This window comes from Tachysurus vachellii, chromosome 14 (assembly GCF_030014155.1).
Source record: "Tachysurus vachellii isolate PV-2020 chromosome 14, HZAU_Pvac_v1, whole genome shotgun sequence".
Lineage (NCBI taxonomy): Eukaryota > Metazoa > Chordata > Actinopteri > Siluriformes > Bagridae > Tachysurus > Tachysurus vachellii.
Window position 1 is genome coordinate 17,549,270 of NC_083473.1, and position 26,702 is coordinate 17,575,971.

The 26,702-nt window shown below is 41.2% G+C and overlaps 2 protein-coding genes across 3 annotated transcripts in view; both read right to left on the reverse strand.

The window, feature by feature from the left end:
• sin3aa (SIN3 transcription regulator family member Aa) lies at positions 1-20,827 on the reverse strand. 2 transcript variants are annotated; one of them, XM_060886294.1, is made up of 21 exons: positions 20,772-20,827; positions 16,583-16,793; positions 15,524-15,706; positions 13,708-13,814; positions 13,323-13,608; positions 10,443-10,691; positions 10,207-10,359; positions 9,920-10,078; positions 8,719-8,808; positions 8,505-8,623; positions 8,184-8,394; positions 7,945-8,061; positions 7,161-7,399; positions 6,235-6,418; positions 5,539-6,112; positions 5,216-5,385; positions 4,236-4,409; positions 4,025-4,117; positions 3,764-3,858; positions 3,398-3,593; positions 1-1,935 (listed from the first exon to the last, which is right to left on the reverse strand). In XM_060886294.1, exons 2-21 carry the CDS (start codon positions 16,760-16,762, stop codon positions 1,705-1,707), a joined length of 3,810 nt encoding a protein of 1,269 aa, XP_060742277.1. In that variant the 5' UTR covers positions 16,763-16,793; positions 20,772-20,827; the 3' UTR covers positions 1-1,704. The 2 variants fall into 2 exon arrangements, with proteins under 2 accessions (XP_060742277.1, XP_060742276.1); XM_060886293.1 differs by lacking the exon at positions 20,772-20,827 and adding an exon at positions 18,922-19,127.
• Positions 20,828-22,112: 1,285 nt separating this feature from the next.
• ptpn9a (protein tyrosine phosphatase non-receptor type 9a) overlaps positions 22,113-26,702 on the reverse strand; it is a 29,811-nt gene continuing 25,221 nt past the window's right edge. Inside the window, exons 12-13 of the mRNA XM_060886472.1 lie at positions 26,639-26,702; positions 22,113-25,494 (exon numbers count right to left, since the gene is read on the reverse strand). The exon at positions 26,639-26,702 is cut by the window's right edge and continues 144 nt beyond it. Coding sequence (XP_060742455.1) covers positions 25,268-25,494; positions 26,639-26,702 — 291 coding nt within the window. The 3' untranslated portion in view covers positions 22,113-25,267. The remainder of the gene's footprint in view (positions 25,495-26,638) is intronic.

Consider the following 26,702-nt stretch of genomic DNA (forward strand, 5'->3'; position numbering starts at 1 on the left):
TGCTACAAATGTCCTTTTATTATTACCTTAAATAATATCGAAATAAAGGGGCTATGATAATGATCCACAGAAAAAGACATGCTTTTGTGACTTTCATTTTTAAAATGTATATATTTATATATCTCTCTATATATTTATATTCTTATCCAGCAGAAATCTATCCAGGGTGAAGAAGAAAACCTTGCATGACGAACACGGCGCGTTACATTCGCGGGGCTCGTCGGTTAGCCGAGGACAGTGTGAGCTCGACCGCTCGGCTTCCTCAGTGTTCAGACTAGAGAAACAGATGCGTATCCAAACAGGCAGTGATTAAACGTGTGCTAGAATGAGCCCAAATTTCCAAAAAAATTAAAATTTTTTTTTTTTTTTTTTTGCTTTTTCTTATAAAAACATTTCAAAAACAAGAACCTGGATACATTTCTACGTTTACAAAATTAACAATTCTTTACTATTAAAAAAGACAAAAAAAAAAAAAAAAAAAAAAAAAAAAAGAGGGGAAAGGGGATCAAACACAAAACGGGGAGAGAGAGAGATAGAGAGAGAGAGATAGAGAGAAAGAGAGAGAGAGAGAAGAAAAGAAAACAACTATCATTATAATAAACTCCCTTTGGTAAAAACAGTAATAAACTTGTCTTGCATGTTGTCTTTTTAGCTGTCGCGATTCCTAAAGTCCACAGTAAGCCTGTAAAGTCTCACAAAAACACAGGTCTGTCATAAAAAAAAAACAAAAAACAAACAAACAAAAAAAAAAAATGTCTAGCAATATATACATGTTATTTACAAATAGGGAACTGTTGTGTCTGTGGAGCATACATTGTGAATTTTCATTTGCACGTGTGTGTGTGCTCTAGCTGGTGTATTGGCATTCGGCTTTGCCAGCAACTTCGTAAGGTTTACAGCCGAGGCGGCCAACAAAATTGTGCTCACGTCTCATTCTGATATAAATGATGTATCCCGAACCTTTGCAAGCCTCAGTCACTCATTCATTCATCGCTTTCTGCCCTAAACCTCATGCCACGTCACAGGTCCTTATTGCTGTCTTCGATTTCTTTAGCTTCAATTTTTTTTTTTTTTTTTTTTACTTTGAACTAAAAAAAAAAAGAAAAGTTCTTCATTATTAGATATCGTTCATTATAATGGGAACTGATCTGAGCTTATTTTAACCACAGAGCTTACGGAATTGCTAAACTTTGGCTGGAGAATTGAATGAGTATCATTTCTCTGTCTATTCAAAGTTAAGTGCACTTATCTGAGCTAAATTTGCGTCTGGAGTTTTTCTGTCTCCGAGTTCAACAGTAGGGGTTTAGAGACGGAAAAGGAACCCTGAACATGGCGTTGTACTCTTCCGTTACGCAGCCTGTGCTTACAGTAATACATTAAAAGGAGTTAAGCTAAGCAGTCAGATTTCTCATTTCTAGACTGTAACAGCTCTGCAGGTCCTGGGAACACGAGGATGGCACCTGTTCTAGATTAGATCTACACTAAAACTACATGCAGTGGTGTTTCCTTTCCATTAGAAATGTGGGCATGGGTACAGCTGAACACGCTGTTAAAATAAATGGAGACGTCCGCCAGCCGCCACTGCTGTCCGACACGAGAGCTTTTATGTGCCGTCACGTCGGCCTTAGAAAGTTGTTGCCAAGTCCATTTCCTTCCCTGTGCACTAAACCTCCCCCGATAAGCGTCTGACCCGCTTCCACGACTTCACGGTGTTTTGTAGCTGCTGCTGTATTTCACTCTGTACTTGTTGATGTTCCTGTAGTGGAGTGTCTCGGGGTCGCAGGTCGTAGTGCAGGAGATGAGCCCTTCATGCCCTTCTCCCATCAGCCACTTGGTGGTGTCAGCGGCCATGTCCCGGCTCACGTGCTCCTTCAGCCATCCGTCTAGCCAGGCTTGGAAACGCTGGTGCAGCCTTGTGCTGACATGCTCGTGTGACTGCCGAGAAAATACAAAAACCCACACAAAACGACAGTCAGTTAACTAAAGGACTTAACTAATCACGTGTAAAGACGATATGTACGTTCTTTGTTGCATCCTGAGAAAACACATACATTACACGTGGCTTCTCAGGTTGCCAGATTACATCACAAAATATACAAATGTACTCATAACATCCCATCAACGTCCTCTATTTTCATTTATTTTGTGCGTAAAAATAAAAAAAAAAAGTGAGAGACAGAAGACAGAAGAACGTTCTGTACTGGATGGTGTTGCGGCTGAATATTCGAGTCTGATTGGTCAGAAGGTTCAGGTTATTTCCGTATAACAGCACATTTCGGACACTTGCTCTGGCTGTCACATGAACGATTATAACTATTATTGTTCATATAGTAACAACTCAGGCCTATAACACCAGACTCTCTGTAAAAGCCAAGGGATTTTAAAAAAAACTGAGACTACACATTTTATTGTTAGAGACGTAAATCTTCCACTCTACAACTGCATGTTTTTTTTAAAAGAGACAGGGAGAAAGAGAGAGAGAAAGAAAGAGCACAGAAGAATGATAGAGAAGGGAACATTTATCATGACTATATAAGGAAGTCTCGTCTCTTGGACGTTCCACGACATTAAATATCTTAAAGTATGTAAAGACTTTGCAAAAAATTGTTGCAATCGACACACTCCAGACAGTGTGGCTATAAAATAGTGAATATTATGAAAAACCACTTCAAAGTGTTAAATCCATGTTGTTCGGCTTCGCATCACACCACGCAAGCATGCGTTATGTTTGTATAACTGTACGGTCTGTCGTCTGTTAGTCCTTACTTAACACGTACACAACACTAACATTGGAATGGAAACACATTACATCACAAGGAGGTCAGGTTTACTGATTACGGACCGTAAACAAGGTCTTCGCGGCTTCGCAAAGACGACTGTAGTGGAAAGAAGAAAAGTGCTGGTTGTTTGTAATTGATCACAATCTATTATTTCTATATTAGACTAGAGAACATACCCTAGCTGCTCCCTTTACTCGGCATCTAACAGGGTGTACAAGACCTTCTGCCAAAGCACAAAGCTTTACAAGGATTTTGCAAAAAAATGTAGCAAAAAAAGACAAGGCTCACAGATTCACGGCCTAAAGTAATATGTTCTTCTCTACAGAAGTCTTAAAAACAACGTACACTTTATGGCTATTACTTAACTATACTTTTAAAGACAATTTGTCATGTGAATGAAATTTCAACATTTATAAAATAAAAAAAAACGCACATATTAATACCCTTTCCTTTCTCAGGCCAATGCCGCCATGCATGCTTTAGTTTAGTTTAGTTTGCACATGATATTCAGATCAACAAGGTTAATATAACCTTGAGCACAGACTTGAGAAAAGACTTATTTTACACCAACACTCTGGATGATGTGTTTTTACGTGGACTGGAACACACGGCTTTACCTGTTGGGCTCGCAGCAGGGCGGTGCGTCTGTACATGTAGTCCTCGGATTTAAACACGTACACCATCTTGTAGGAGTTGAGCTTGAACATGCACTCCATCTTCATGTTCTCAGCGTTCTCTTTCTTTCCGCTATCTTTTGTGTCCTTCTCCTGTTGCTCGTGTCCCCGCTGACATTTCCGGATTCGCCGCAGATTTCTGTAAGCAAAAAAGGCCGAGCAAAAACCTGTTATAAATTCGTACTAAGAGTCATACTAATAAGAATCAGTTGGACATTGCCTGGAACTGAAGCTTCCTCTATAGCAACAGCCTGTAAATGTTTAACAACACTGAAGACGCAGTGGATATTAACACTCGGATATTAATACCTTGGAAGAAAAACAGGCTTTTGTGCCAGGTGTTCTCTTAGCTCTGGAGACGTCACATCGGCATTAAGATACCGGCCCACGTAATCTGACCAGCGCTAGAAACACACAGAATAAACTGGTGGTGTGAGAAAACTGAACAGTTAGTCATTACAGACACCTAAAAAACACTAATTTAGTCATACTTCAACAAGCCAATGCCATTTTATATAATTGACCGAGCAAACTGTGCAGAATGTGAGGAAAAAAGAAACCGCGCCTCACCTCTGAATCCCCCTGCTCATCAGAGTTCTCCTCTTCGGTGTCCAACAGCTCGATTGTGAGCTGCACGTTTTCACGGCCCTTGAGGAAGAACAGCTACGACACATGCGCCGCAAGATACGCAAATATTAAACATCGATCTTCACCACTTGTAGAGCTGTGATGATATTATTAAAGTAAGTAAATGTAGGCCAGGAAAAGGTGAAGCGTTTACCTTAAAGCAGTTCTCGTCAGCCATGAGCTGCTCGGCTTTGCGCTGGTAGGCCGACTCCGAGGTGGCCCTGGTGGTCTGTGTGGAGAGCGAGCCGCCCGTGGCGCTGCTGCTGCTCTCGGACAGATACAGATCTGTGACCTGCACGCAGATCTCATCACTCACTATGTGCTGCAGCTGGAAACAGAAAACCAGTGATGAACTAGATGAGATGCGCTGATATCAAAGCTCTAAATATTCCCAGGCACCAGCAGTATATGAAGAAGATAATTATTTTGTGCAGACTTTAAAAAAAAAAATGGATCTGTGTTCTTTCATTATAAACAACAAAAAAGAATAACATCACATGATTGTATGTTTTGGTGCTGGAGATGAAGTCCGGTAAAATGGTTGTGAAGACATGAGCTCGTTCAGGGGGCTAAATCAGTCAGGGAGGTCTAGTTATGAGCAGTGTTGGGCAGTAACGCGTTATTGGGCAGTACTAATAACACCTTACTGTAACGCAGTTACTTTTGACAGTAACTAATACTGTAACGCATTACTTTTTAAATAAAGTAACTCCGTTACCATGTGGTGCGTTTGTCCGTTACTTTTTACATTAATTCATTCATTCAGTGTAGCCTACAGTCTAACCTGTTTACAGCAGTGACGCATTGTAGGACTGGTGAATGCCAACCTGTAAACACGAAGACGCCGCACTGTGGGTGTGTTTCCGTTTATTCAAGTATGTGCGGCGGTAATGGCGAGTCAAGGCGAGAGCAAGACGAGTTTCTCAAAGTGGAAATATGCTCATTATTTCTTTAAAAAATATTTTTCCTATTTTTTAACAGTAACGTGTTACTTTTTGGTGTGAGTAATCAACAAAGTAATTGAGTTACTTTTTGAATGAAGTAACTAGTAACTGTAACTAGTTACTATTTCTTAGTAACTAGCACAACAATGGTTATGAGACACAGTATGGGGAGAAGAGAGAGAGTACAGACCTGCCTGACGATGCTCTGGATGAGTTTGTCCATAGTGAAGGCGATGTAGGCGTGAATGGTGAACATTTCTCTGAGAGAGTCCTCGTACTGAGATGCCTCCATGTTACCGTCCAGTAAATTGCGCACCATCTCCAGGAAGGCGGAGTAATAGTCTTCAACATCTATGTCCACTGGGAGACAGAGAGATGGCACGTAGTGAGAGGGAGAAGAGAACAACGTGTTTCTGAGACGGCTCATGTGAAAAATCCATACGCACGATCAGATCTACGCTCAGAACAAGTTAGAAAAAATAAAACAAGTTTTCATACAAAATTTCTACTCACTAGGCTCCTTGAGCCGAAGCTGGATGGCAGGGTTGTCGTTTTTGTCCCGTTTGAGACCAAGCACCTCCCTCTCCCAGTCGCGCTCCTTCAGCTCCTCCTCGATCTGCCGCTCGGCCTGGTTGTACAGGCGTAGGAGACGAGTGCACAGCGTCTGGTGCAGCCGCAGGAAGATGTACCAGTTGTTGTTGACGAAGAAGAGGTTGTAGGCGTCGTCACACGAGCGCAGCTTCTGAGCCGGAGTGTTCGTGAATAACAGCTTGGACTTGCTGGGACTCCCGGTCACACCGTTGTGCTTCTTGGAGCCTCCTTCGTCGAGCTCGGCGTCTTCCTCGTCCTCCTCTTCCTCCTCAGCGTCTGACAGAGCACCTCGCTGAGAGAACAGCATGTCAGGGATGAAGTGGAGGATTATTTGTTTGATCTTGTACTTGTCCTCTTTCTGGATGCTGGTCTGTCGCTTGACATGATGGATAATCAGGGCCGCGGCGTCCTCCAAGATCTGCCGGTCCTCGTATGTGAAGGTGAGGTGAGGGCCGCTTGCCGGTGTGCCATTTTCCTCAGAGACTTGTTCCTGGTGCTTTATAAACAAGAATCAGATTCAAGTGTTTAATAGTTCAGCCTTTTTTGCTGAACACGATGCGTCAAAACCAGGCTTTTAACTGACAACTTAACAACTGAGCACGTCACTGGATGTTTTACCTCGTCATAAATGCTCTCGATCTCGTTGAGGAGCGTCTTGGAGCGGAGCACCTTGGTGTCATTCTGCTTGAAGTTGATGCCCTGGTGGTCTAAGGACTTGAGATAATATTTCTCGTTCTGCTGACGCCATATTTTATTGAAGCCCCGTTGCGCTTCTCTCCATTCGTCCTCCTTCAGCTTTAACCTTGAGCACAGAGAACGGTGCGTCTTACAGCTAATACTGAACCTTTCCTATGAACTGAGCAAGCACGATGTCTCAGCACTGTACAGAGCTACAGGTCTGCTGTTCATGTGAGAAAATCCTGAGACTCTGGAAATGTGTGAATTCTCGACTCTGAGCGGTCAGAAGTGCTCGTGAATTGACCGTAGCATCGGCTAGCAGGAAGATCACGTTCACATTCTAATTTTGTTGTGATGATAAATAAACAGATTATAAAATGTCGAAGAAAAACAGGTGCTTTTTGATACAGTGAAGCTTTCTGTAAGGTCACGGTTAGATTTAACATCCTATAAAATAGACAAGCTAGGTCCTGTTCTCTCTCTCTCTCTCTCTCTCTCTAAAAAACACAGCTCTTGATTTCAGTAAATAGTCTAAACTCCATCAATAAATAATAAACATCTAATTAAAAGCTTCCCGACGTCAACATTAAGACGTTTCCTTTTAATTATTAGTCCTAGATGAGATGCAGCATTTGCTGCACCAGTCATCTGCATATGAGCTGTTACCATGGAAACAACAATGTATTAGAAAAACATTCCAACCGGAACTACACAAGCCACATGTTAAAAAGAATAAAGCACAATTCTGACCAATCAGATTCAGGAATTCAGCAATGCTGCGGTAGAGCTAAGCTGTTGCATCCGGCTAAATAAAAAGGCGCGAGTCAGTGTGACGAGTGTCAGCGCTGCTCATCCTGATCACACACCTCTTAAGTACGATGGGGACGGAGACGGCAGGGTTCTTCTTCAGGCCGTCGATGATGTCTAGAGATTTGTCTCCGTATATCCTGTGTATGGCCTTGCGGTGGATGACCTCGGAAGTGCCGCCAAGCGTGTTGTCCAGTCGGAACTTGGCCTGTTCTTCTGCAGACATGCGTGAGAGCTTCTTCTGCACGGACTCCAGCACCCGGATAGTGGCGAGGTTCGTCTCCAAAACCACGTCCAACTACAAGTGAACAATTCAATAAAGGAAATTCATCACAACAATAACATGAGACCAGGATTTTTAAATGCATACTTTTATGTAGGTTTGGATCTTATTATATTATCAAAACGGAGTTGAAACAACGCAGTCATTTTTTACTGGACTTTATTCGTGCTTTGAACCTTTAGTACACAGTACTGACACTTAGACGCAGTCGATGAGAGACTTTTTTATAGCAACAAAAAAAAAAAATCTTTTAGGAATGAGATGATAAACTAAACCATGATGCATGAACTAAATTACTCAAACATTCTCAAGGCTGTTACGATCCCACTCACAAATGTCCTGTTCTTGGAAGTGCACTTCTTCTAATGAACACACAACTCGCTCTATTTACACTACACAATGGTGTAGAATAATACGCTAGCATACGATTTGGAAAGCACAAAATAGAATGCTGAAGACACACAACTGCAACACAAGGAGATCTAAAAGCTCACTGTTACATCTTTTTGCACATGCACTGGCAAGCTTTTAATTAAACTCTAAGGTGTTAAGAGGCTCACCTCAAAGCGCTCGTCCTCACACCTGTAGATGTGTTCCTCATACTGAGTCTTCTTAGAGCTGACGAAGGTCGAATCCTCTGACCAGGAAGGAAATGAAACCCACGTGTCATTTAGCACCTGGACATCAAAAAAAAAAGAAAGAAAAAAAAAGGGTGTTAAACATTCATAACCATTACATTTATAAAAAAAATAATGAATTATGCCTGTGATCTCTGCCTGCTTTATTAACGACCCATCACCTCTTTACAGAGTGGGGATCTTCCTGTGCATTTGGGTTGCAGGTAGCTCTTAGGCAGCGCTCTATAACTGAACCCCAGCCTCTTGCAAGAGGAGTAGTCTATCTCCATGGCGATGCCCTCTGTTGCCCGCTCTTTTGGGTAGCTCTCTATGTGGGACATCTCCTTGTAACCCAGGAAGTTCTTGAACCAGGTAAACAACTCTGGGAACTTCCTGAAGAGATTACACACATTTTTGATAGTTCAATCACTGCACAGTGAAAACCGAGTCGTTCCTGTAACCAAAAACAAAGAAGACAAACAAAATGATGGGATTGTACTTACCCCAGGAAAGGTAGCACCAGCTGCACAAGCTCAGCACGTGAAATCACTTCTTGGTTAAAGATGACCAGGCACCGCAGAAAGTTATCATAAGCCTCAGAACTCCGTAAGGCTTTCCGAACCTTCGGGAAAAAACCCACAGAGAAGTTATTGCAGTGACCAGAAAGATGGAAACAAGTTAAGACTTTGGTGATGCTCTGGTGATTCTCATACAAACCTTCTCGAAGAACAGAGACTCTGTGCCGACTCCGTGTTTGCTGGCCTCTACTACAGAGGACTCCTTCTGATTCAGCAACTTAGGCTTTTTCTGCAAGGTACACACAGTAAGATTGTTAAAAAAAAAACGAAATAAATCAAATAAAAGCAAACGCCTAGATTATAAAAGTAATCAACAAATCCAGTCGACTGAAATAAAGAGTTAAACTAATGAGCTGAGTTAGAGGATCATCACTAGGAGATCATCACTGGCCATGCTCTCTGGGTGGGAGCAGAAGGTTTAGTCTCTCCCTCTCTGACCATCAGTCTGCCAATAACTAATCGTGGGCATCATCGTGAAAGCTCCTGGACTCAAAAGATTAGGGCTGGGCAATAACAAAAAAGAACCATCATGATATCTCCTCATTATTATTATTATCTTCTTACTGTAACAATAGAACATCACTACAACCCCAGAATTTGACATTTTCCGAACTGTATGAATACCTACGCTGTATGGATGACAAGTACGCTTTTGCTCAGGCAGTATGTTGCTGTCACGAGGCAGAGGAACAATAGTTTTGCTTTAGACTTGCAAGGTCACAGTCCACTGTTTTAAATGTGCTCACTTACTAAAACTAACAGGATCAATATTATACTAAGATGCTATGTAAAGCCCATGATGGTCAGAAACCCTGTTGCTAGGTTTGGTGACTTTTGACATCCTTTAGTGATCGGTTGTGCTTTTTCCCCTATAAAACAAATAATCACGGTTGGTTTCCCAACAACCAATCATTTGGGATGTGGTAGCTTAGTGGTTAAGGTGTTGGACCACTGATCAGATGGTTGTGAGCTTGAATCCCAGATACACCTAGCATTCGTTGCTAGGCCCTTAACCCTCAATTGCTCAGTTGCATTAAATGAGATCAAATGTAAGTCGCTCTGGACAAGGGGGTCTGCCAAATGCAGTAAATGTAACCAATCAATGATCAGCACAGGTTCCAAACAACCAATCACAGATCACCACACCACAGTCTCTCTATTAGTTCTCTTCCCTTATGCTTTAGGGATGATTATAGATTGTCAAACATCGCCATCTGTTCATGGGTCAATCATCAGATATCTTAGATTACACCTCATTATCGCCAACCACGGAGCATTTTGACTACCTAGCGGCAAATTGTCAAATAACCAAATATTTACTGGGCTTGTTTAAGAGTTACCTTCACCGGCGGTGTAGTTGCAGCCGAACCAGAGTGTCTGCGAATCTGGCAGCCGTTCTGGTTTGGCCTCTGCTTGTTGTTCAGCTGTGGTTTCTTTACTGTACTCCCGTGATCGTTCTGCACAGATTCGGCTTTCTCCGCTGTAGTTTTACCCAACAGCTGGTGAGCACAGAGAGAAAAGGGACAAAGTCAGTGAGTAAATACAGCCTGAACGTCTGTGCCAAAGTGACTCTCAAAAAGTTCACGTTGTGTTTTAATTTTCTGTGGTTTTAGTAGTAATCCCTCACCACAGAGCTGCTGGCATCCGGCAAAAACTGGCCAAACTCTGAGAGCAGGTCCTCCTGGTTTTTGAAGAGCCGTGCCACCTGAGCGTAAACCTCCTGCTCGGTCAGGGCTGGGGTGTAGTTTCCCCCTGCCTCTTTAGCATTTCGTTGCTCCTTCTGCAGAGAATGAAAATGGTGGTTGTTTTATATATATTAAAAAAAAAAAAATAGAAGTTAAGTGGTGTTTAATACCCTTGTACCTGGTATGTGTGCAGGATCTCTAGAAAAGCTTTGTAGATGTCTGGCTGGCCTTGGAAGCGGTTCTTAATCTTGTTAACATAGTTAATGGCGTGGTTGAACTCCACAGGCTGGTTGTTCTGCAACGGGGGGGCATTGGGGGTGCTGCTGATGGGAGTGTGAGGATGTAGTGGTGGGGAACGGGGTGAGGCGTATGGTGGGATGGACGGATTGGGCTGACTGCTGGGCGTGAGTGCTGGAGACTGCAATGGCTGAAGAAAGAGAGGAGAAGCATATAAACATTTATTTGTTGGGATTTAGCAAGAAATAAGACATGGTGGAACATAACTGCTATAGCAAAATGATCGACGATGAACAAACAATGTCGTACAGCTAGACCTAGGAGCTTTGGCTAATTGTTTTCCCTGTATAATAAGTGCATTTCCTCAGGTGTCTGTCATATTTCTGTTAAAAACCACAGCAATGTGTCATTTCTAATCATTTTACATTATATGATAAAGCTACAGCTTTTATTTCTTTCTATAAACATCTCAAAGAAAACATTACTGTGTCAACAAGTAATAAAGTTTTTCAATTTTACATTACAATGATTTATTTGTCCACTATACAAACCACAACATTCTAGCAGAAAGAGTGCATTAATATCAACCTGTTAATGGAAGGAAACTGTCAAAGCTGCTCTTAAACACAAGTCAAGTGAAATGTAAACTACTGTATGAACAGTAACTCATCGGTGTCTTGGTAATATTTATAAAGTCAAGAGAAAGGAAATATTTCCAGATCAAAACAAAGAATCAGGAAAATATACAAGGATGAGGTGACACGGTCTAATAAACCAGTTAAAGCCACAAACAGAAGTCTGTTTAAATTTGACCTCAAAATTCCACCTCATGGTATTTGAGAGATTTGGTGAGACTAAATATGGATAAATATTAGAATCCCTTTTGACGTTGAAGGCATTGCTGAAGTTATGCCCGTCACACTTCCTGTGACAAATCTGCATGCCATAAATACTCTTAAAATATTCTTTAAACGTTAAAGGTACAACCAGGTTCAGACATTCGACCTTGCTGTGACCTTCACCCTGTCCGAGTGCTTTTTACAAATGACGACCTCCTTATAAATCTTACAAACATTCTGCTACTCGTTGTTGGGATATCGAGCTAATGAGAATCTCAAACACGTGTGATATAATGTCAAACTTTGCTTTTTAGTAAAAGCAAAATGAAGCTTGATTACATCATGTGTGTGTTTTATCTCCATTTCGTGTCTTGGCTTCACGGACTCATGTGAACTCAAGCACAGCCAGGCTCACTGATATACAATGCACTCTTGTTCGTGTTTTTCTAATTGTTTTTTTCAATTGTTTTATCAAAAAAATCCACATATAGATTCTGAAAATGTTAAACTATACCAATAATCATTTCCTGCAGTTTCAATTCCATCCATAAGGTTTCCTGCTGCTTGTGTTGCCCACCCCTTTACAGCTTTGTGCCCTGTCTTGATGGATAAAGAAACCAGCAGGTATGCTGTCTGGAAACAGTTTGGCTTTGATACAAATGCCTAAACTGTACCGCTAAAGGCCATGTGTGGTGCTGATCACCCCAACGTAACTTCTAGCAATCGTAAAGCGTTCAGTTACCTGGGTATTTTGGGCAGCAGCACTCGTAGTGTTTATTAGGAGTCAAGTGTCCAGTTTGTTCTAACAGCTCTGATAACCAACGTATTGCTCTTTTGTTCTCTGTGCTATGTGTGTGTGTGTGAACATGAGCCTCGCTTTCGTTTAAACACTAACACACACTTGAGCAACTCTTCGAGTTAGTCACCATTATGAAAATGGTCTTAATATCTATCTACCTATATCTATATACGTATATAGACACACACACACGTGTGTGTATATATATATATATATATATATATATATATATATATATATATATATATATATATATATATATATATATATATATATATATACATATACATATATATATATATATATATATATATATATATATATATATATACACACACACACACACATATACATATACACACACACGTGTATATATATATATAAACTGAAGGTAAGGGTTGACTTGAAACTACAACAACTTATGAAAAAGATTTTCCTCTTTCCTTTTATCCTCCTTTGGCATTGAAAATGCTAGAGAATGGTGACACTTTTCTGTTTATTATATCAAATTTTAACATTTAATTATCCTAATCCTAATACTTGGCGTGTTCTTTATGTTCTTTTTTGCCCTTTTACAGAACATCTGTGCCATTTGTTGACATTTCCTGCTCTGTGTTGTTTTTTTTGCCTTTTTTTAGACATTTTGTGCCATTTTGGTCAACTGCTGATTGTCTAGTGTCTGCTTGATCAGACACATCGGCAATTAACCCATATTTAGTCCTCTTGTGAACCTCGCTAAGTGTTTCAGATTGTTTTTTTATTATTCTCTGTGTGTGTGTATATTGATGACTGAAAGCAGGCATTAGTGTGGTGTGGAGGTTCCTGTTCATCCCCCAGCTTTTCTCAGTTTCTCACTCTCTTTGATAGTGTTGTCATTGTTCTGGTAGTGTCACACCACCGTGTGTAATCGGACTGAGTGAAGTAGCTTTAAACGAGAAACGGTTTCCTGTAACCTCATATGGTTTTTATCAGTTTTATGCTTTACATAATTATTATATTTAAATATAACGTTTGTTTACTTTTTTAAGTTCAGTTTATAAGAAAACGTTAACGAATGGAGGTCATCATCATATTAGAAGTTCCTGTACTAGAGAAACTGAACCAGTTTGTAAAGTGTATCATGGAACCACCTTCTTGCTGTTCCACATCTAACTGCAGATGGAAGATGTGATTCGAGGACTACCTTGTTTTTCTGTGAAGGCTGTGTGGAGGGAGCGGTGCCTGTACTGGAGGCTTGTGCACTCAGGTGGCTCTGGTGCTGTGCTGGAGCTGTGAGCGGGATGTTCTGCACCGAGATCCCGTGTGGCGTGATGTGGTGGATCTGCCCCGGCGTGGTGACATTCACCAGGTCGTTGGTCTGCACCTCGATTTTGTATCCAGGCGGCAGAAAGGTGTTGAAGCCCATAATGAGATCAGGGTGACCTTTAAAAAGCTGGGACACTCGACTGATCACACCGGGAGTGTCGATACTACACGGGGAATTAAAAACAAACGCTTGTTAATTCAGAAAGACTTAAAAGATTCTAAATAACGAATGTTCTTCATGTCTTAACTCCAACAAAGTTCACCTCTGAGACTTAAACTCTTTCATGATGTCCAGGAAGTCGTTGTAAACCTGTGGCTGACTTCCAAACTGCAGCTTGACTTGGTCCAGGTAGGACAGGGCATCTTCCACCTGCGACACAACAGAACAGTAGCTTTTAATGCCTGCTTTCTTTCCTCCTCGTTCACTTTTTGTTCACCTGTACCTGAAGGACGTCTCGGTCTTTTTTAAGCATAAAGCGCTAATGACTTCTACTCGAGGATTATCTACTACACTGATCACTCATGATTGATTAACAAACAGAAGATTGCAAACTGCCTTAAATGCAGCGAGCTCGCATTCACACTAAACTGGATCTAAACTCTGCTTTTTATGAAACCCTGTCCTTTTATTTACATCCCACTTTTTGTTCTGAAACTCTGCTCTGAAGCTTTTGCAGCCTATAGTGTGAAACGATGCAGACGTTATGGCTAGTAACAGACAAACCCCAGATCAAAACCTGAACATCCCTTACAGAGGGGGGAAAACCGTCAAATCTGAATACAGGACACTTTCCACAGTGTTTTAGGAATTTACAAAAGCTGGGTAATGAGCTACACTACAAAACTTAGAGAGAAAATAAAAGCAGGAGGCGAGCTACTTCGAAGCGGTCGAGCTCTGTATTCACCCAGCCATGGTTGTTGAAGGCACAAACATGTGAATAAAAAGAAGGTTAATCCAGGGTTTTAGGAACATACTGGGTGAAATGTCGGATTATGAAGAGCCAGGATTAACAGTTAACCCCGGATTGTGTTGACCTGGAGTTTCCAATCACCCAGGGGGTACTGTTACAAGTGTGAAAAGCCCTTTTGACCGTGGCATCATCTCCCGGGACTGTCACACAACAGTCTCTAGTGTTTTTTTTTTGCAAAACACAGAGTTCCAGATTAACACCATCGTATCATCCCAGGAAGGGTTATAAAAATCAATAAAAAATAAAAAAATGACACTCGATGTACATTTGTTTTGGGGACTCTTTCGGAACAATTCCCCCCGTGTGAAGTCAGTTTTGCATGTGATTCAGCTGTGGAGATTCCATCGTCATGCTCTCCTCTGATTCCCATAGCAACAGCAAAGTGAGTGTGAACACTGCACCGTGCGGTTTTTAAGTGACGTGTTGATTTTTAAATGTGCTGCAGGTCAAAAGGAAAAAGAGGATAATAATAGACATTTCTAAAGTGATCTACACTGATTAATGATGTTGGTGTGAGTTGAGAGACATGGCGACTAGATTAGCTAGCTAAGTAAACTAACCGTCTGTTAACTTGGCTGTTGATGGAAAGTGCTCAGTAGATGATCATTAATCTGTAGGACATGTTAAAAGATGTTAAAAGATGTAACCGATTTGATATCGACTGACCCCTGATCAAACCCCAGTGTGGTTAAGCCAAGTGTAATACATGAATCAGGAAAATCTAAAAGCGACTCAGTGTTGAAGTTACAGTGGTACGACAAATTAAAATCAAGAACAAAATTTAAGTGTAAAAGTTGTTGTTCTTATAAATGGTGTGAAAAACAAAAAACATCCGGTTACTGCAGGCCCTGTTGATGCTCGAGCTGACTGGACTCAACTCAAACAGCTCTCTTTACACAGAAAAGCATCTCACAACACACGTCTTTAAGGTGAACAGACTACAAGAAAAGAAGAGCTCAACTTCTGACAGCCAACAGAATCCAAGGCTACAGAGAGCACTGGCCTGTGAAAACTGAAGAGCTTAAGACTAAACAAAGACCAGGCGATGATTCCTTTGCTCCCGTCGTGCAGGTTTGTGGGCAGATAAAGTCTCCGTTAGAAGTCTTACCTTGAGTCTCTGAAACTGCTGCTGGCTGGGTGCAGAGGCAGTGGGATTGGGTGGGTGGCTGTGACTCGGGACCAGCGCAGGGCCGTGTGGCTGTACAGCAGAGCTGTGATGATGGGAGCTGCCGTGAGCAGCAGGGGTTGGAGTGTGTCCATGACCTCCAGAGCTCTGAGCTGCAGCAGGAACCTGCAGGGAACAACCACAATACACACAAAGGAGTAAGCCACGGCTTCTGGACTTCAGGTTTTGAGATGCCGGGTTTTTACTATTGATATCGTAAATATCAGTCTGCACACGAGATATGCAGATTTCAGATTGACAAAAATGAATTGCTTTGTATTTTGTAACATGTGTTTCCATTTCTTTTGTAGAACCAAACCAGATAAATCCTTAATGTCTTCACTCTCAAAACATGAACGGGTTTAAATTAAAAAGTTTAATAAACTGAGCACTTGGGAAAAGCTGTGTGTAACTAAGGGGCTTTTTACACTTGGTCACTTCATGCGTTTTCTGTGATCAGATAGCTATCCGATGGTAAAAAGACCAGGTCTAAATGCCCTCCGAAACGTTTTCAAGACGGATATAAATCCGATCATTCAACCACTTCAGGAGGTGGTCTGGGACGCATTTCAGATGAAACTGGACAGGTGTAAATGCATGTGGTTGTTCAAGCCACATACATCAGCTCTATACTCCTCCCAAACGGAAGTACGTCACTCGCAAGTGACTCACGAGTCGTGCATCGCACCAGAAACAAATAACATAGACGACACACAGGGTTGTTTTTTGTAGCATAACCGTCATAAGTTTTTTCGCCTTCTTTTTGATTGCATTCTGAAAACCGCATAAACCAAAGCGTCTTCCATTTCAATTACCCCGGAAATGAGGTAAAATATATTTGCATATTGGGCAGGAGTAGAAAGATCGGATTGATACCCGATTCGCCAAGACGCATTTATGTGGCCTAATGTAAATGGAAAAGTTTTAACAAATCAGACAGCTATCGGATCAGAGAAAACACATGAAGTGACCAGGTGTAAAAAGGCCCCAAGTGTGTCGTACCTGATAGCTTTGGGGTACAGGGTACTGGATGGCAGAGGTGGGCTGCACATTGTCGGTCACAGCTTCATACACCACTGGCGCTGGAGCCAGAACCCTGGGCTGGAAGACCTCGTTGCCTCCTGGGAGCCTGCGCTGCTGCGCCGCAAAGCCGGCGTCCTGATCATCCAAACGGCGCTTCATTCTGAACTCATACTCGGGGATGCACGAAGACCTGTGGGTGACAAGACACACTTAATGATCCTGGATTGGGTTGAGCGCTGAACTGTCAGACTAATATCTGTGAATAATATAAAAAGAATAAATTAAAAAAAATACTATGTCAAAAGTTACACAGGCCAGAAGTTCACAAAGGACATACTGTAACACTTCCTTCTGATTAGCTTAACATTTTGGACTACCTTTAGGAATGCTTCCTGCCTAGTGTGTAAGATGAGTTAGAGCTCATCATGAACATTAAACAGAACTATCTTCACAGAGACAAAATCTGACTCGTCTGTATTTTGGATTGTGATTGTTCAAACGCAAAACGTCAGGCAAAAATGGTGTTCGAGAGAAAACCCAGTAAAACAACAAGTGATCATGATGGTCACGTCACCCAGTCATGACCTTCTCCTATTTGGATATGTGAAATGAGATCTCTGCTGTAAGTGTCCTGCTTAGTAACCACATTGAGATGGTGGAACAACTGCATGAACTTTGACATGAGCTGGTGCAGGTGAGAGTGTGGTGTCCTTTACAGAGAGCAGCATGTTAATCAGCTCATAACACAAGAGATAAACCTGGACAAACACACATCACTTTCGCTTTCCGGTAAAAGGCAAAAACCCTCCAAACAAACAAAATCAAATCAAGATCATGAGGATTTCAGTATGTCTCAGATGTTCCTCTGTGATCACGTGTACTAAAAATAGCTCAATAGTTAATGTTGTAACTCTGCCAAACGTCATAAGCTGCCTTCAGCTCGAGTCTGGAGAACATCACAGTAAAACTCTGACCACTTTTCAAACCATTTCTCTGCTTTATGTTTTAAAGAAATGAACGAAGTTTTACCCGAAGGCCCTGTTCACATGTGGAATTAACGTTCCTCATGAAGCCGTTTAAACGTGCATGTGATCGAATTTTGTATATTGTTTCCACTCTTGTTCCATCAGTCTTCTGCTGCGACTGGTCTCGGGCAGAAATATCCCGTGAATCTGCTCTTGTGTACCTTTCAGGCCATTTCAGTGACGTGAACAAAACTTAGAAATGAACAAATGACGTGATAATGGAAAAATCCTTCAACCGTGAGCCCAGTAGTGAAGAGTTCTGCTGTTCAGTGTCATTTCCGGTTTGTCATACGGTGTGGTTTGATCACACGTGTGATTGCTCTGTGAAATGATCCGACTGTATAATGTTGCTATGACTTTCACAGAGAAAGCTGTGTGCGTGTGTGTGCGCGCGCGCGCCCTCCTCACTGTAGGTTGACTGCCTCGTGCAGGGTGTCCCCGGCTCTCTCACACACCTCATGACATCATGAGCGAGTTTATGTTGTGCAGGACTGAGTGTGTGTGTGAGAGAGAGAGAAGGACAAATGCATTGGAGTTTTGTGCCCTTGTTTTGTGGTCACACAGGAGGCGTGCTGCAGAGCAGAGCTGAGCATTACGCCATTGTACTGCTTGTACACACACACACACACACACACCGCCTCCCCTCGCATTCTCTCCCTCACACACACACACTCTTTTGAACAAACTTGTAACGGTAAACTGGAGCTTTACCCGAAGCTCGTCAGCTGAACATACAGCGTGTTTACAAGCCGCACAACTAACAGACGCGTCTGACGTAATTCCTCATTTACAAGAGTAGTTCGGTGAGACGTGTGTTGTGTTATCCGCCCCTTCCCCCTTGCGACGAAAGGCCTGTCGCACTGCTCCAGCCAAACACTAAAACACACTTGCAAACCTTCACAACCCGAACCAGCTACACTACAGGCTATTAGCAAGCTAGCTAGCAACCCCAGCCTACACGCGCGCGCGCACACACACCAGCTCGAGGATTTGTACGCACTGAAATGTTTTTCCTTTTCTATTTTTTTTTTTGGTGAAACATAACCTCCGCCATTAACCTTGTGTTTTGGAAGCTAACTTTGCTATTATGTTATAGTGCAGATTTGATCTTAGGCGCAATAGCCACATGCACGCGACGAGAGCTAGCGGCTTAAACGCTTTAACACACGCACGCGCGCACACATACACACACCGAGTATTAATCTTTAAAAAAAAAAAAACAACAACAACAAACATGTTTGTAAAATGTCTGAGTTCTATGAACAAACCCCAGAGCCAACATTTCACACTCACCTCCTTGGCAGTTGCTAAGCTAGCAGAGTTGCTGAGCTTCACACCACGACTTCAAACAACTATACAAAAACACTATGATAAACTACACTAAAACACTGCCCGCGTATGTGGTCCTGCTTCAGAGTGCATGCTCTCGATAAAAAGCTACGTCTGGTTAAACATTTAAAAATAATAATAATAATAATACTACAAAAACATGGACTGAAAAAAATCTCTTTTGAAAACAACCCAGTTGGTTTCTTGGTCTGGAGGCGTGGCTTATTCCTTAACGCCATCCTACTAAAGATGCGATTGGCTAGGGATTTACAGAAGGCGCAAAACGAGTCACTCTTTGGCTGCTGAGAACGTCACTCAAACGAATGTCTCACAGTCCCTCCCACGCCCGCCATTCAGACTCTTCATACACACAAAGTTCAACCCGATTTATAACTGATATTATAAACCTTAAAGACTACAAGTGTAAACAACCTCAAATTACTTTGTTTCCAAATTTCCGATTAAACGGTTTTTGTATATTTGAATTGTGCGCGTGCGTGTGTTGTTTGGTTGCCAGATTTCCTGCCACGACGCTTTAACACACAAACTCGACCAGACTGTGCAGGATGAACAGCTATTCAAGCTATATCAGTGTTATCGTTTCTTTTTTTTTAACTAGTGAGAACGTAACTTCCTGAAGTTATTTTCACACGTGACTTTCCCTAACTATGTTTTAGCTATCGCCTACGTCTTACATATATATACTGTAATAGGTAAAACAAGAGCCAGCCCACTTTTTAGATTTTGACCAATCAGAACCCTCGACTATTTTTTTTAAACAGCCCGCCCCCTAAAAAGGCGGAACGGCTAAATTAAACCGTCGCCCACCCAGAAGGGGCGGGGCAAAGCACTTGCCCGGGATTCCTACTCGGTTCTGACTCTGAGACTGACCAAGAATACAACCTCGAGCTTTAGCTATGGAGCTAAAACGGACGACATTTTGAATATTCGGTCGGTTAATACTTAAACACGGGAGACTACACTTACTTTTACCTCGAGTGAAACCGTCGTAACGAAGCCAAACGACCTAAAATGCGAGTGATATAACGAGGAGCGATTATTGTTACAGGAAAAAAACAAACAAAAAAACACACAACGGATCAGGAAACAATAAGTGCTAGCGCGCGCGCGCACACACACACAAAACAAAGCGTCGTTGGAGACGGCGGATTTGTGTAGAATTGTCTAAAAAGTATAATCATGTCACCGTCAATACTACACACACACACACACACACACACACAGGTTTCACTGCTCTGTCCCGCTGAACAATAGACTCCGACACGGAGTCACACATCCTACACAGCGACATGTCTCTGTTTGCTTTTTTCCCAAAAAAAAAATCCGAATCTAAAATGGACGAAACAAACTAAAGTAAGAGCTTCTTTGTTTACTCCGCATATGTAAAGAGGTATAAAAACGTCTAACCGACTCGCCACAACAAAACTCCCTCCTCCTCCTCCTCCTCCTCCCTCTTCTTCTTCATTCCCCCGTTAACTATCTATCCCACTGCACACAGAGCAGTTTGAAATAAAACACTGAGGACGTTTTAGGACACAACAACACCACCTTCGGCTCAGAGGAAAAGAAGAACAACAACAACACCGACGTTTTCTATCAGTGTGAACGCGTGTGTTGGGCAGAGGCTCTTGACTAGCCACCTTGCTGTTGTCTTAGCTGCTTTAATTTGTCGTTTCCGAGCACAAATCGACCACACACGCCGTGTCATAGCTCCCGGATCAGTTCTATACATTATTCGCGTTCGAAATCATATATAATGTACATTTAGTTTTTCTTCTCCAGCTGTTACGTACCTAGGAAAAAGAAGCCTCTTACTCCGGATTCGTGTTTGTAACAAAATCGTTGGACACGCCCATCTGTCTTCTGACTGGTCTACAAGGACGCTGACGTCATCGCAACTCAAATATGACCCGCCAAATACTGACAAGACAGTAGCACTGAGGATGGAAACTCACTCTCGAATTGATCAACCGGGTGAAATTGTTCAAATATATGCTTTCTGAAGGTCCAATGTTTCTTCCAGATCCTCAGGCTCTATGTTCTAATGTTTCTTTTAGGCCTTGGATTCACCAGGATCTCCATTTTTCCCACATTCTTTGTCCCTCCGAGATTTGATATATTTCTTCCAGGTTTTGTGATCTCCATTTTTCCCACATTCTTGGTTTCTCTAAGTTTTGATGTTTCTTCCAGGTTCTGTGATTTACTTTCGCTTTAAAAAGGTTGATCTATGATTGTAAAATAGCCTTTTGGTGCAAATGACAGTATGAACACAGTGTGTGTGTGTGTGTGTACACCCATGGTGCTCTGGACTGGCAGCTTCTCCATGATGTACTCCAACATTGTGTCTACTGTTCCCAGGATTGGCTTCTGATCCATGGAGATGCTGACCAATATAAAAACACTTACAAACAAATCAGCGCATGACTGAATATAGGTCCAGATATAAATAGCCAAAAGTGTGTGGACATCTGGCTGATAATCACCCCCCAGATGTGGTTCTTCCTCAATTTGTTGCCAAAAAGTTGGAAGCACACAATTGTCTAGAATATGTTTGTATGTAACACATTACAATTTCTCTTCACTCAATCTTTGTTGTAGCAAGACAGTTCCCAGTGCCCTCATAGCTTCATGGTTATATGGTGTGGAGGTTACGGTTGGAGTGAAGAACTTGTGTCCTGCATAGAGCCCTGACTCTGACTCAACCTCACTGAAAACCTTTAGGATGAACCGTAACTGAACCTGAGACCTCCTCACTCTTACTCTCTAATGCTCTTGTACCTGAATGATCACAAATCCACACAAAGTCTATTGGAAAGTCTTCTAGAAGAGTGAAGCTTGTTATAACAGTAAAGGTGAAATAAATCTGGAAGGAGATGTTCAACAAGTAGATATAGGTGTGATGGTCTTTGTAGTGTATCTGGTCTATAGTATAATGGCGTTATAATAAATGAATGTATATTAGCTCAAAGTGAGTATTAGCTTTAATGTAAAACGGTACGTACATCTAAAACAGTTAAAATAGCAATAAATTTGTTAACATCCATATATTTTAGACATGACGTACTTGACTTGTACAGTAAAAAAAGTGCATGTATAGTATCTACTGTCAAAAAAGTCAACACAAGAGCCCAATGTGATAATGATATATTTAATTTCTTTCTTTCTTTTAAACAGTAACTCGGAATTCATCTTTTACAAGCATCCACTTAACGCTACACATTTCAGCACAGCCTCACGTTACACAATCTACAAATCGAAAAGTACTTGATCATAACTCCGTGTTCGACGTGTATAAGCGGACATCATGGCACTATCGATTACACGATTACATGACCGTAAAGCATACAAACAGACAAGTTACAGAATTACAGAACGAGGGGAAAAACGATATATAAAAGTAGCTATTTGCAAATGAAGTAGTTTGTTGAGTATAATAGAAAAATAAAGTAGGTTAATTTTTTGAAGAACTCTTTCAGACGCTTCCGTACAAGTGTTTACGAGACGCTTCACGACAAGCAAATTCAATATGAATTGAGTAGCAATGGTTTACATACCCCAGAGCACAATACATCATATTATAAAACCAGACAAATGCACGATTAACAGGGAATGCTGTCTAATTTTGCACGTTGGTCCTTTTCTCTTTTTTTTGTACAGCTCCACCACAGCATAAAACATTTGCTCCGCTGTGTGCACAAGTACGTGGTGTTCCACCCCTGAAGTCCAACACTTGCTGTCTAACGCTTATACAGAGATGCAAGACCTAAGAGACATTTTTACATCATAATACAAGCAACAGCATTTACAAAATGGTTTTGTTTTAACGTCAGCTGGCCTAAAGAAGCAGAGCAGAAGCTTAAGGTGGAGGGCGACACAGTGGTTGTCTGATCTCGTATATATATATATATATTAAAAAAAATAATAATAAATTGCGGGTGAGTAGAATTTGTAAAGAATTATAAAGGACATCAACTCTCCCTACACTGTAAGACAAAAATGAAGCTTGACGTCAGATAATGAAAATACTGAGTATCATCTGCTCAGGATACAGTATTTGCATCATCAGTCACATCATAAAACCTTTCACATTTTCACCTTCACTTCATGTTTCATACAGCGAGCTCCAAAATTTCCACACAGACGCAGAGACTTTATCCAGGATGCAGAATGTGGACATGAAACAAGTGGTGTAGACTGTTCTACCCATTTATAGACTGTGATTTCAGATTTCTTCCACATCATCAGACTTCATACTTTAATTAGAAGTGTGCCAGATGTGTTAAGATAATTGGGTGTACAGCAGGGTGAGGTTTTTTTCTGATTTTCATTTTATTTCTGATGCTATTATTTGCAGCCTGTTGTACCTATATTTAGGGTCTGATATTATAGTCTGAGCACATCGACCAGGATCAGGACTTAACGATGCTGAAATAATCCCGAAATAATGAAATGAAATACAGCAGAAAAGTGGAACATTATTTCTTTGTTAAGAGAAAAAAACAGCCAACAAATGGTTTGGTTCTGTAATCATCACAGCAATTTGTTACTACAAATCCAAAATAAAGCATTGTGGTCCTGATATTGTTCTGAAGCTCACTGAAATGATGGTATTTATTCTCATTTTTTTAAATAGAAGAAATGGAAAAAAAAAATTAAACAAAACAAGAACGGGTAACGATCAACGACATGAAACGAAGTGGAGAAAAAGAAAACGAACGCGTTCAGGTTTAGACGACTTGCTGCCTGAATTTCACAGAAGAGAAAGTGTTCAGTAAACAAATGCAAAATTTGTTTCATCCTTAAATCCAGTGGTACAAACATATGGGTCTCAATGATCAAGTTAGAGGTTTGTAAAGCGTTCGAAGGAGTGTTTCCTACTCTCGCCTAGCCGAAGGCGTGAAACTGAAGTAACCTCAGATGATCAGCTTCAGATTCGATCACTCGCATGGATTATGGCACTTTTCCATGTGGATTTATTCTGTCAGTTTCAAACATCTCAATGTAATGCTGTGAAAAACTTGATTAGAGCCAGTACTAAGTGACTGATCTGGTGTGTGTGTGTGTGTGTGAGAGAGAATCGTCAGCTTCCTGTTTTCCTTTTTCATCATGGCATCAGGGAGGATGTACTGTTCTGTGAGAGATTTCTCAGAACTCGACAAGACGCTTTGCTTTGAATTATTTAAAAAAAAAAACAAAAAAAACTTTTCTTGTGAGTTCAGCTTGTTTTCCACGATCACCTGGGTACAACAGACAGACATTCAGATGTTCTCTTCATCTCAATTTCACCATTTCCATAATAGTTCCAAACGTCTGCCTTTTCAGGTGCTGGTCAATGAAAATAGTTTTAAAAACCATTTTTCAAGTACATTTGTAGACAAGCACGCTTTCTAACAACAATACAACAACAAGGGTCACTGAAAGAATCAGTGAAACGAATCTTTCGATTGCAGTCTCCAAAAAGATTCGAGTCACTGGATGAAACTCTAGTTTCTGAAACATTTTAAAATCTGGCAGAATTTTTTAATCAGTTTGTCTTTACACAAACATTTATACCCAACTTTACTAAACGCTTGATAAATGAGGCCCGTCGTTTCCTATGGACAAAGTACAGTGACGCTAGTTTAGGATATAAATATAAAAGCTAAAACAATCCCCATGTATACAACATATATAGAGTTAGCATAGGAAGCAGTCCATCTGTGAACAGTGCTACATATATTAGAACATGTTATACAGTAAAATGAAGGTTGAGACTTCAGCCTGTGTGATACTAACAGGACTGGAGACCCAATACACTGCATCCAGTGTGCGTTTGTAGTCAGGAAAAGGGAGGGGGAAAAAAAAAAAATACGAGTACTTTTGAAGCTTCAGGACTAAATCGATACAGGTTCCTTAAGTGAAAATTTGAATCCACAGAGTTTATACACTTTTCTTGTGCAAGCAGATTTTCTGTTCTACTTTCTTATTAATAATCGGAATGTAAAGTGGACGGGATAAAAACGCGACGTAATTTTTGACATCGTTTGTTTAGAAAACTAAACGCTATTCAGTTTCGTCAGCTTACTGCTTTCTTGAGAACTGATCAGCATTCAGACCACGTCATGAACATCTTGGATTCATACAGCGTTACTAATGAACCTGACCTGTCTTGGGCTGGATCCAGCAGAGATTTGCTATGACTAAGGCAGTTTTTTTTAAAAACACATCAGCAAAAAACACTGTGCTTGGAGTGACCATCGGGGTGAGACGGCGGCGGTTGAGGGGTATGATGGGGTCCGTGGGAAACATCTTAAAAATTCCTATCACCAACAGAGCCACTACGTCCCTCGCTGGCTGGAGGCGGCCTGTCTGTACGCTGGGCGTGCTCAAGGATGGCAGTGTGGCAGAAATAATACTGTTCGGGGGTCTGGATGCTGAAGGCGCGCTGCGTTCTCATGCGCCTCACCGTCTGGCATACGTTCAGCGTCCCGACATCCTGCAGCTGTGACAGACAGATGTCCAAAGCACAAAACGTACCTAAAAAACAAACAAACATTTTTATTTACAAGTTTATTTATTGCTCTGTGGTACTGTGTTATTTTTTCGCATCTCACTGCCTACCATAGAAGTGGCAGAAAAATTCTCCATAATATTTTATTCAATTCAATTCAATTCAAGTTTATTTGTATAGCGCTTTTTACAATGGACATTGTCACAAAGCAGCTTTACAGAACATAAACACAGAACAAAAGATAAACATAAGGAGAAGTATAAAGAATTAATATAATAAAAATTCAAGATATATACAGTTCACAGTGTGTATGTATGTATGTATGTATGTATGTGTATTTGTATTTGTCCCCAATGAGCAAGTCTGAGGTGACTCAGGCAACAGTGGCAAGGAAAAACTCCCTAGATTGGTAAAGGAAGAAACCTTGAGAGGGACCAGACTCAAGGGGAACCCATCCTCATATGGGTGACACTAGATGGTGTTTTTACAAATATACAAGTATCACAGAGTGATATCACAGAGTGATTTTACACTCAGTACGTTCCTTTCCACTAATCTGAGCGGCTTTCCAAAAGCGCCTAGATTTCCTATAAGCACACTGTGTGTGCATCACTCCGTTCGTCTGTGTTCACCAAGTAAAATTCCACTTCAACAGAGTTAGAAACATCATCTAACTCTACTTTTCAGAAGAAAACGACACATTTCTAGAATATAAACTTTGACATAAAGTCAGTTCAACCAGAAGCACCTTTATCAGGAAAGCTTCTTCAGGATCTACTTTCTCTAGCAGAGTCAACTGGTGTGTAAAAGAAAGATCATGTGTTTATGCTGAATATCAGCCTGTGGGCTTGGTGAAACCAAGCAATTCTTTTATTTGTATAACGCTTTTAACGCTGGATCATCGTCTCAAAGCAGCTTTACAGAACATAACATCTTTACGTAGATTTATTTGCAACTATCACGTATGATCAAGCCTTGAGGTGACTGTGGCAAGGAAAAGCTCCCTTAAATGGAAGAGGAAGAAACCTTGAGAGGAACCAGACTCAAAAGGAAGCCCATCCTCATTTGGGTGACACCAGAGAGTGTGAATATAAATTATTATAAACACTACAGAAATGATCTTATTTAAATGAACACAAAAACAGTAAGCAGTAAGCAGATTTTTTTTACCAGTCCTGCCGATTCCTGCGCTGCAGTGAACAACCATCGGTGGCCCCAGAGGATGACCTCTCCA